We start from the raw sequence: 11,294 nt of genomic DNA on the forward strand, positions 1-11,294 counted from the left end.
CTGCACAGGGTAGGTGTGAGGCTCCACCATCATGACGTGTCCCACTGGACAACAGATGTGACAGATGGGAGCCCTGTGTGACTGCTGGATGGGCCTGGCACCTGGGCCTGGCACCTGAAAGGGTACTTCAAGGTCAGCTCCGGCCTTCTGTGTGGCAGCACTTGGGAGCCCGCCGCGGGCTGACCGGACAAGGAACCACGTGGACACATACACAGTCACCACCATATCAAATTTATTATTCCAATGGCACTAATACAGCTGGGGGTGCTCACGGTGACACTGCACAAAGTTTCCTGCCTTCTAGCTTCTGTCCAAAGATAAAGGTCTACCCGCTTGTTCCTTCCCCCTTTCTGGGGGAAAATCCACTACGGGCCATTTACCCAAATAAACCTCTTAATGCGTTTTTCTTTTTTTTTTTTTGGACATTTGAGTTTCTGAAATGGAAAAAAAAAAAAAAATTTTTTGTTTCCCCTCCCGCCCCCCCCCCCCCGGCCAAATAAGTCCCTGCTGCCAGGGCATTTCTGTTGCCTCTGATATCCTGAAATAAATATCGAAAGAAACGGCATCGAGTGTTCACGTTGAGTGATGGCACAGAGTGGGCCCCAGAACCCGTCAGGCGGAGCGTCACTGTGGACAGTCTCGAGGTGTCATGGAGAACGCGAGGGCTTACGTGGTTGATCGTCAGCCGGGTGCAGGGGCTGTGCGGAGTCCCACCCGGGAGGGAGGGCGGGCTGCAGGGAGGGCGGCCTACAACTTGTCCAGGAAGTTGTCCAGGGCTGGGATGCCTTCCTTCAGGCCCTTGCGCTTGCGTGTTTCGGCTACCACCTGGCTGGGGCGGCTGGTGTTGTCGAAGGGATCCCCGGGCAGGATCTGCCAGTGGTCGAAGACGCACTGGGGGAAGGCCTGGCCGCCGGTGTTGGACCTCAGGTCAGCAGTGAAGCCTGCGGGAAGGGACAGGGCTCACTGGCGGGCTCGGGAGACCCGGCTCCTGCTGCCACCGTGGCAACGCCCGGGAGGAGACACTGGGCACGTGGAGATCAGAGCCCAGTCACCCCGACCGAGTCACGCTAACGTTAACGCTACCCCATATCTCACCTGGGCCCTGCACCAAGACCGCTCGTTATAAGGGACACAGAGTTGGCCACTCGGGGGCCTCCCTCTGCCCACCCGCAGTACGAACCCGAGCTACGTGCTGCTGGCTTCCATCTTGGCGCCAGGTTACACACCCAAGCCGTCTCCCCCTGCAAATTCACCACGTCCACGTAACGAGCAGACCACGTGATCCCCTACAAGCGTGCTGTGCCCACCTCCAACGGGCAATAGTTTGCAGACTCCATCAGTGTCTCATCAGACCGGCTCTAGGCCTTGCTGGAGGCAAAACCGGCCACGCCCTCGACCAGGCTGCCAGCCCCCAGCAGCGGGTGAGGCTGCACTGGGCCGGCACTCACCGAACGACTCGTTCACAGGCAGGTAGGCCTTCACGACAAACATGGGGGTGCCGGCCACCTGGGACTCCTCGAAGACGTGACCCCGCTTTCTGTTCAGGACACCATAGATGCCACCAACCACTTGTTCCGGACACTGTCAGGAAACAATGACTGTTTTTAGCAGCTGTTGAGCAAGACAACACCCAAGAACAGTCGAAGGACCAGGCCGCCCTACCTGAATCTCCACAAGGTAGATCGGCTCCATGAGACGGGGCTGGGCGGTCAACACGCTGGCATAGAGACAGCGCCGGGCAGTGGGGATGATCTGGCCGCCACCGCGGTGGATGGCGTCTGCGTGCAAGGTCACGTCGTGGACGTCGAAGCGCACGCCCCGCATGTTCTCCTCGCACAGGGCTCCCTGCACAAAAGGGCGTGACCACCATCAAGGTCCTGGGACCGCTGCAGCCTTCTCCTCCAGAAAAGGTAATACAGCTCTACGCCAAGGCCCCCAGGGGCCCCCCAAGACCAAAGTGTCACGTCCTACCCAACTGAGCCTCCCTAGGACACTCTTCCCAGAATGCAAGACCCTGAGCCCTTCACCCTCACGGAACACGGCCCCCAATCCCCCACAGCAGGTGTGAGTCTCCTGCCTGTCCGAGAACCCCACAGGTAACTGATTCATCGTAAGCTGGACTCTCGAGTGGTCCCCTCACCTCTTTGGTGGCCCACTGGAAGCCAGCTACCACGCTGTCCTTGATCTCGTTGAGGTACTGCACACCCTTGGTGATGTCGGTGAGGACGTTGGGGCCGGTGCCGTCGGGCCCAAAGCACCAGATCTTGCGGGCCTCTGCCACGTCCCACTCGTACTTCTCGGCCAGATAGCGGGCCCGCTGCTTGAGCTCCTGGCGGGCGGACACCTCGCCCTTGTCAATGTCCTCGGCCAGGCCGTCGGGGAAAGGCCGCGCCTTCATGTACAGCCGGTTGTGCTTGTTGGGGGACTTGGACAGGCAGAGCACGTTCGACTCCTCGCTGACCGTCTCCCGATAGGACACCACAGGGTCGGATTTCTGCAAAAGTCGTGAGAAGGTCAGGCCAGCCCCAGCAATCAGTGGCCACCCAAGAAACACGTCCAGAGGGTCCTCCTGATAGGACTCCTGAGTGTCACACACACACAGATCCAAGTTCAGTTCCTTGCCAAAGCAGGAAATGAAAACCAGAGCACCCAGAAGCCAGGGTGACCACGGTAACCTAACCGTCTGCCACCTTCAGAATCTCCGGTTAGAAACAGCTTTTAAAAAGCAGAAACCTCACGCTCCAATGTATGCCTTGCACAGCAGACGTATGCTACCCGTTTCCTAACCGCACAACTTCTCTGCCAGGAACACGTCAAGGGAAGAGGATGGAGGACCCTGCAGAGTGGAGCCTGAACCCTGGACTCGCCAACCTCTACTTGCCTGCCGTGTACCGGGGACAGCAGGCCTCGGGCCAGGTGAGCCCAGGGCGGGGCCAAGCCTCACCTTGATGGGAATACACGCGTGGTCCTCCTCCAGGTCCTTCAGACAGATCTCTAGGTGCAGCTCGCCAGCCCCCGCGATGATGTGCTCCCCTGACTCCTCGATGATGCACTACAACGGATGGAGGGTCAGCCCCCGGCCCTGACCCCAGGACACTCGGAACCCAGGAAGTTCCAGACCGACAGGTGGAAAGCAGGCTCCAGAAACCCTCTCTCCAGCTGGAGAAGGCGGCCTCCCGGACCCGGGGTTTTCAGGGAACTCCGGGCTCACGGGAAGCAAGAGCTCCCAGGTGCTTTTGCTGTTCCCAGCGTTAACCTTCCCCAATGGCCTGCTGCACGGCCAAGCCGGAGAGCTCTAAGCAGCCTACAGAAAAGAGCGGGGACCCCCAACGAGAAACCAACACTGCCGCATGGCAGCTCGGCAGGGGAGGTGTGCACACACCTGACCTCCCAAGTATTCGCAAGTCCCCGGCACGGTGTTTGGCTCCGCCACAGCTAAACCACAAACTAACCACCCCCGGAGGAGCGCTGCCCCCGGCCAGGGCACCCACCCACCTGCACCATGGGATCCGACTTGGCCAGGCGTTTCAAGCCCTCCACTAGCTTGGGCAGGTCGGCCGGATTCTTGGCCTCCACGGCGACCCGGACGACGGGGCTCACGCTGAACTTCATCACCCGCATGTTGTGGGCATGCTCGAAGGTGGTGATGGTGCCAGTCTTCACCAGGAACTGGTCCACGCCCACCAGGCCCACAATGTTCCCACAAGGCACATCTTCGATGGGCTCCACGTAACGGCCCATCATCAGGATTGTTCTGGGGGAGACAGATCATCAGTGCGCCAGATCCCCTCCTTCTGAATCCTGTGGCCCGCCACCCCCAGCCTCAAATGGCGGTGTCATTCCCCCCACCCCGGGACCCAAAGCCCTGGCTTCAGTTACAGTTGACAGTCGCTGAGGCCTCTTGCACACCAACGTGCTCATTCCTACCTCCCGTTTAGGGCTCCACACCCAGCCCAGGGCTGACAGGAGCATCAAAAACACCTGAGAACCCGAGGCAGGCGGGGTGTGGGGGCCCCAGCAGCTGGTGGGCTGGAGGAGCTGGCCCTTCCCAACACCTGTAACCGCAGAGCTGGGAGACAGACCGTCACCAGGGGCCTCCTCTGGAGTCCGTGCCGGCCCTCCAGGTATGCGACCAAACTCTGGCCACCACCTCAACCTTGTGGCACATGTGTGTCCGAGTCAGAATGCATCTCTGCCCACTGCGCCCAGGTAAACCCGTCAGCTTTGACGGTTCCTTTACCCTGTTGGAGCCGCACCACCTTCTGTCACCCATGAGGGGCGGGGGGTGGCATGGACCAGTCTGGAACATACCAAGAACTGCCAGGCACACCTCACCTCTGGATGGGCTTCAGGTACAGGTCCTCCTTCTTCCCAGGTGTGTAGTTGGGTCCCATGATCCTGACCTTTAGGCCAGTGGACACCAGCCCCGAGAACACGCGGCCGAAGGCATAGAATCGACCTTTGTCGGAGGTCGGCACCATCTTGGAGATGTACATCATCAGGGGGCCTTTGGGGTCACAGCTTTTGATGCCTGAGGTGTCAAAGAAGAGTCCCCAGAGGGGAACGTGTGATTTCCTCAAAGCTCACCATCGCAGGATCCTGCGACCGGGACCTTCCTACCACACGGCCACAGGCTGCTCCCACCCGGGACTGCAGGTGAACCTCACGTACCCATGGCTGCCTCGTCGTCCGGGGGCCCCTCGTACAGGAGCTCACAGCGGTACTTCTGGGCCGTCACGGGGGAAGGCAGGTGGATGGTGATCATCTGCAGCAGGGCGTCCCCAGCAGGTAGCCAGCGGCGCATCACAGCCTACGGGAGGGAACGGGAGGCTCAGGGACACCCCCTGCCCTCACAACCCTGAGCCCCAAATGGCTCTAAAATACGTTCGGGTGCTGGGCTGCCCCTCCCAGAGAGCCTCCAACACCGCAGGTCTCCTGTCCACCCTACAGGTGGAGGGGCTGTGGCTCATGGACTAGGGGGGCACGGCCGGCAGCCGCCCCCCCCCCACCGCCTGCCCACACTCACCTTCAAAAGTGGTTTGCCTTCTTTGTCTTTGTCTTCGCTGTCCAACTTGATGTCCAGCTTTTCAATCAGCTTGGCAGTCTCCTCCTTCTTGAAATTCATGATCGCAACGAATACCTAACGCGGCAAAAACAATACAGTGCGTTTGGGAACATGCTGGGAAGCCTCACGCTCCTTCCTGCCCCGGCCCACAGTGAGGGCAGTGCTGCAAAGTCCCTGCAGCCCAGCACTGAGGGCCTGGCCCAATGCAGGTCCCGGAAAAAGCAAAATACGTTGTCGCAAAACGCAAATCCGCTCTGACCTACGCGCCACGAACGTGTTCAAATTCACGCTCGATTCACTAAACCAGCAGAGCCCCAAGCTTGTCTCATCTCCCCTACCTCTAAACCCCCAGCCAGGGAGGTGGACTCCCCTCTACCTAGGAATCCGTAGCTGGCTTGTCAGGGTGCAGCCCCAGGGGCCGAACCTCTACCACTGTGCCCTCACCCTCCTCCAGCAGCCGCCCTCCAACCCGGCTGTGCCCAGCCCCGGAGCATCCTGTCACCCGCCACAGCAGGTCAGGGAACAGCTCCTCGGGACAGGCCCAAGGACAGCCCAGGAGATGCACGTCCACAAAACGCTCAGCTGCTCACCTTAAAGATAGGGTCCAAGATGAGCTGGCAGAACGTCCGTGGCAGCTTCTTGCCGTCAGGACTGGTGGCGGACTTGCTGAACTTGCCGTTGGCTGGATCAAAATACCTGGTGGACGAGACCCAACTCAACCGGGGTGGGACCAGGAGAGACCCGAGGGGCCAGGGAATCAGCTGTGCAGAAGGAGCCCACTCAGCCCCCTCCCCACCCCCCCCACCACCACCCGTGGACCACCCCCCAGGCCCGCAGGGATGCCGCAGACACCCCTGCTCCTCACACGAGGCGCTCACCGGTCACCCCACAGCTTCTTCATCATGTCCTCCACTTTCTTGGCCCGCTCAGCAGGCCCCAGCTGGCCCTCGCCCTTGGCGGCAAACTTGGCCACGTACATCTCTGCAAACTGCTTCAGGGTGAAGGCCCAACCGTGGAGTCCCGACCCAAAGCCCACAGTCCCAAGTACAGGGTCGATCTGCAAGGGCAAAGGCAAGAGAAAGCTGTAAACAGACACGGACGGAAAACCAAGTCCCCGGGCGTGGTGGGCCTCAGACGTCAGATTTCTTCAATGGCCATCAGGTCAAAGTGAAGAAATTTCAGTCATCATTGACAAAACCCAGCTCTGCTCATCCCCTGGGGGTGGGGGGACCACTAACCCTGAGGGCACGGTCTGCAAGCAGAGCAAACTACCCCACCGCTTCCCCAAAAGAAGTTAGTTTCAAAAACGGTCCAACCCCATTCTTGGTCACCCTAACGTTTCTGGCAAGCCTGCTCTCAGAACCACCAAGAATCCCCAAGGGACCCTACACTCGCAACAGTGCTTCCGAGGGCCAGCACCTCCCCCCGCCCAGGAACAGTCACAGCCCCTCCGGGATGAAGAGGACTGTGGCTCCCCCAACAACACGTGGGATAAAAATACTGGGAACACCGAGGCGGACGGCGAGCTAGCCGAGGAACCCTGCGTTTCACGGGGCAAGCGACATACCATGATGTTGCCCATGGGGCCGCTCTCGCCCTCCCCATAGGTGGAAATGATGACGTTGACGTTCTCCACGATGCGCTGGAAGGTCTGGTAGAGCTCCTCAGGCTCCAGCTGCAGCTCGAGCAGGGCGCGGTCCATCTTGTTCATCATCAACACCGGCTTGATGCGCTCGGCAATGGCCTGCCGCAGCACCGTCTCCGTCTGCACACACACACCTGGGGACAGGTGGCTCCATCAGCCAGGGGCAGGACAGCCCCACGCCCCAAACCACACGCGAGGGAACCTGCTACTTACCAGACACACAGTCCACCACCACCAAGGCACCGTCGGTGACACGGAGGGCGGCGGTCACCTCCGAGGAGAAGTCTACGTGCCCAGGTGAGTCGATGAGGTTGATGAGAAAGCCGGAGCCATCCTTGCTCTGCTTGATAAAGTTCAAGTCGTTCTCCGAAAGCTCATAGAAAAGGGAGATAGCCCTGAAGAGATCAGGACAAGTTGGGGTGGAGGACCGACTCATCTCCGCTGTCCTCCCCGTGACCCCCGGAGTAAGCCCAGCTTCGTGGGCAAGGAAAGTCAGCAGGGCTTTCTTCAATCCCCATAGGACTCTGGGGTCACTTAGCGACTGGGGTTCAAATCTAGAAAGAACGCTGAAATTTCTCTCCTCTCCCTGGAGGCTTTAGACTCCCCTCGCCGAGGCCATCGCCCTCCGCGGAGCAGGCCCACCTCCCTACTACCAGCTGCAAAGACCAGCTCCTTGGAGCCTACCCGTCCAGCCCCCTCATCCTGGCTCAACACCCTGGACTCTAAACCTGGACCAGGTGACCCCAGACCACCTTTCACCCCTGCCCCCATCCACTCCCAACTGAAAGGAGCCTCAGGACCAACAAGCCAGGCGAGTCTCGCGAGTTACCGACGAAAAACAAATGGTGGTTACGGTCAGCTTGCTTGGGTGTCACCGTGGTCGGCGGGGGCTAGAGAAGTCACTGGGGACGCCCTACGCAAGCGGGCTGTTTGACAGCATCCCGACCACCCAGGAGCACGCTCCCAGACTTCTCCAGGCAGTGCCCCAAGAGCCCCTCGGCCTGGAAACGGGGACGCCCAGGGGCAAGCCCCCTCCCTCCCCAAGACTCCCCACCCCCGACACCAGCCAACCACCCCTGGGCCTCTCTGGTGGCGGCAGCTTCCCCTCACCGGACCGAACCCCACCCTCACTCGTCGTTCAGAAACCCAGCCCCCAGGGTGTTCAAATCCTCCCCCAACAGCCGCGGGAGCAAGCCGGTGCCTGCTGCCTGGGCCCCCCACCCGCCCAGGACCTGGGTGAGCACCTCCCCTCCCCTCTGCAGAGGCCACCAAGGCTCACGTTGACTTAATGGTGATGCATCGCTCCTGCTCGTCCTTTCGGGTGTCGGTAAAGCGGGTCTCCCCGGCGCGGGCGGAGGCGATGATACCAGCCTTGCACACCAGCGAGTCCGTCAGCGTGGACTTGCCGTGGTCCACGTGGGCGATGACGGACATGTTTCGGATGTTGGCCTTCTTGTCCATGATGGCCCGGATCTGATCTACTGTGAAGTTCACCTGGGGGTGGGGGGGGGGGGGGGGGGGGGGGCGCGGGCCATACCGGGCCGGCCCGGGGCCGCCAAGGTATACACTCTGTGGCCCGGCCAGGGGTTGCCCGGGACTTGGGACAGCCCCAGCCACCACCCGGAATGGCCCTTTGCGGACACCCTCTTAAAGACGCCACCTCTCCCATCTCGGAAGCACCAGATCCCACTTGTCGCTTAGAAGCAACAATCCAGATCGAGGGCCGGGGGAAAAAGCCCACAAGTGAGGGGTTACACCTGTCCGAGGGCCGCGACAGCTCCGTCAAGCGTAAGGGAGAGTCAATACTCCCCCGAGAACCCCAGCCCTGTAACCGCAGGAGTCCTCCCCAGCGTCCCCCAAAGGGTGTCTTTGAGACCCAAGGTCACCCTGCACCTGGGGGTCAGACCGGGCCACCCACCCCAGGGGGTTTCCACCCACGCCTCCCCCGGGGGCGCGGACAGCTGGCACAGCCCCAGCGACGCGCCAGCCTCCGTTTCCCCGCTCCCCTGTCAGCCTTTGACGGTTTCGAAGCGCGAGGAGGACAAGACGCCGGACCAACGTCACACAGCGTTAAGAGAAGAGCTTTTTCAAGAGGTCCTCGGCTCCCCGCTTTCCCACCGCGCTACCACCCGCGGCACCCGACGGAACACCAACTCCGGCTCGCGACCCGCGGGTTACATAAGGCGGCTCCCCTCGCCCCGCTCCACACGGCGCCCGCCATTACAGCATCTGCCACATCATCATACTCCCTTCCCCCCTCCGCCCCGACTCTGCCCCAGCTCCCAGCCGGGCCCGGGGTCCCGGGAGGCGGCGGCGCCCCCGGAAGCGCAGAAGGGGCTCGGCGAACGGCGCGACGCGCAGATATGGCGGCGGCCGCTTCCCCGACCCGAGGCCCGCCGGCGCCGCCATGTCTCCTCCAGGTCTGGGCGGCCCCGGCGCCCCAGCCCCGGGAGCGCCGGTCCCGCGGAGGCCCCGCCGCCGTTCCGGGCCACCAGCCGGACAGCGTTGCTCACCATGGTGGCGGATGGCGGTGGATTCTCCCAGGCAGATCCGAGCTGGGCGAGCCGCGCCAAGGATGGCGGCGACGACGGCGGAAGAGAACGTTGACGTCAACACCCGACCTTTTATAGGCAGAAGCCGGTTGGGCGGGTCATCTGACCGCGCTGCGGGGGCGGGGCGAGAAGAAACGCCCTGCGCAGGCGCAAGGAAGCGCTCCTCCGGTTAACCCTCTAGACGCTGGTGCGGCTGCCGGAGTCCCCGGGGGCGGTGGTCTACTGGAGCTGGGTGCCAGCCTCCGGAATGCGGTACTCGGATGCAAAAAGCGCAGAGCACCGCTTTAGCTGAGACTATTAATCGGAGTAACGACATCAGCTTGCAAAATGCCAAGCACTTCTGTTAAAAGCCCTTTGCAATGTGGGAAGTGTCTGTGGATTGTACCAAAGTCAATGTTCTGGTTTTGCTCTTATGTAAGATGATCCCACTGGGAGAAGGTGGAGGACGGATACTCGGGACCTCTCTGTACTATTTTTGCGACTATCTGTCTATAATTATTTCAAAATAAAAACCTTTTTTGAAAGCACGTCCTAATCACTGATTTATCCCGCAAAGACAGATTGGTTTTTATCTACACCATAGGCAATGGGCTAGGTGTAGTCGCCATAGCAATAAACGAAACACCTCACTAATTGCACCACTGTACCCGTTCTTACGGTAGGTACTCGGATTTTTCTGTGCCTCCTTTTCTTCATCTGTCAAATGGGGTGATCGCTGAGGGAGAGTAAGGTTAAATACATTCGAAGGGATTAGCACCGTGCCTGACACAGCACTCAATGTAGCTATTTTAATTAGCTATCATTGCTATTAATACAACGTTTATTTCAGGGGCATAGTTTGCCACTTCTCAGGCATGGGGCTCAACGCTTTCCAGGTGTAATCTCATTTTCTACTTCATTTCCTCTCTAGCGGGAGGTACAGAAGACTATCTTGCATTTGTGTCCTAATCTGACCCTGAGAAACTATTGCATTTCAGATCTTTGGCTCGAGGGGAACAAATTGGCATTCCATTCGGTATCTTTATTCTTTATATAGAGCCAAGCCCAATGCCTGGTACATAGTAGACCCTTACTAAGTATTCCTTATGTCATCCCCAAATGATATTCCCGTTAGCACAAAGAAACCCCTGAGGTAAATCTTCCCCTACACTCGTGCTCTCAAAAGGACTGCACTGCTTTTCCTCAGATAAGCACCTGCAAAAGGCAATGCCAATTGGAATCTGAACTCCGAGCCTGTGCACTCCTTCCCACAAATGCTTTGCGCATTTTGCTTTGTAAAGCTCTGTCCAGTCGTTGATTGCATTTACCCTCGGGGTTATTTCGGGGTCTTTGAACACCTACAGCTGTGTTCATGACATGTTTGATGTTAATTTTACAAGACGAATATGCATGCGCCATTTGAAGGACACGTTTCCAGTAGATGGGTTTCCATTCTTTTTTTTTTTTTTTACATTTATTTATTTTTGAGAGAGAGAGGGAGACAGAGATAGAGCACAATTGGGTGAGGAGCAGAGCGAAAAGGAGACGGAGAATCCAAGCTGGGCTCTAGGCTGTCAGCACAGAGCCCGACGCGGGGCTTGAACTCACAGACCGTGAGATCATGACCTGAGCTGAAGTCGGACGCTCAACCGACTGAGCCACCCGGGCACCCCTCAGGGCTCCCGTTCTTAGTTAATTTCTATCTTAAATGTATTGCGCGCCCACTGTGTCCTGGGCTTCGTATTAGACACTTCGCAGCACTTCCTCTCAAATTAAGGCATCTCAGAGATGAAAAACAAAGGTTTTGGTTAAGAGGGGGTTCAATTTGCTCTCACGTGAGCAGAGTGCTTATTACGAAAACTGAGCGTAAACTGAATAAGCCGGGGAGAGTTTAATGAGGAGAATAGTGAGATTGAAGTCCTTCCCTCCGCTGCTACTCTTCGTGGGGACGTGTTCAGCCCCACGGCTGCCGGGATGGGACCAGCGACACGCACGGTACCTGTCCCCACCGCTATTCCCAGACCCACGTTCAGCAGAAGCCTGGGGGAGGTAC

The 11,294-nt window shown here is 59.2% G+C and overlaps 1 protein-coding gene and 1 non-coding gene across 2 annotated transcripts; both read right to left on the reverse strand.

Moving 5' to 3' along the window:
• Window positions 1–210: 210 nt before the first annotated feature.
• On the reverse strand, window positions 211–9,353 carry EEF2 (eukaryotic translation elongation factor 2). The gene is made up of 15 exons (XM_040461885.1): window positions 9,224–9,353; window positions 7,990–8,204; window positions 6,924–7,105; window positions 6,633–6,844; window positions 5,944–6,122; window positions 5,656–5,761; window positions 5,027–5,140; window positions 4,672–4,810; window positions 4,336–4,531; window positions 3,496–3,754; window positions 2,945–3,052; window positions 2,141–2,494; window positions 1,663–1,845; window positions 1,449–1,581; window positions 211–941 (listed from the first exon to the last, which is right to left on the reverse strand). Exons 1-15 carry the CDS (start codon window positions 9,224–9,226, stop codon window positions 748–750), a joined length of 2,577 nt encoding a protein of 858 aa, XP_040317819.1. The 5' UTR covers window positions 9,227–9,353; the 3' UTR covers window positions 211–747.
• Window positions 6,194–6,258, reverse strand: LOC121021554 (small nucleolar RNA SNORD37). The gene has a single exon (XR_005786585.1). It is a non-coding gene; the product is annotated as a small nucleolar RNA SNORD37 (small nucleolar RNA).
• Window positions 9,354–11,294: the final 1,941 nt, after the last annotated feature.

The sequence above is a fragment of the Herpailurus yagouaroundi genome, unplaced genomic scaffold, assembly GCF_014898765.1.
Source record: "Herpailurus yagouaroundi ecotype Mexico unplaced genomic scaffold, PumYag 295, whole genome shotgun sequence".
Lineage (NCBI taxonomy): Eukaryota > Metazoa > Chordata > Mammalia > Carnivora > Felidae > Herpailurus > Herpailurus yagouaroundi.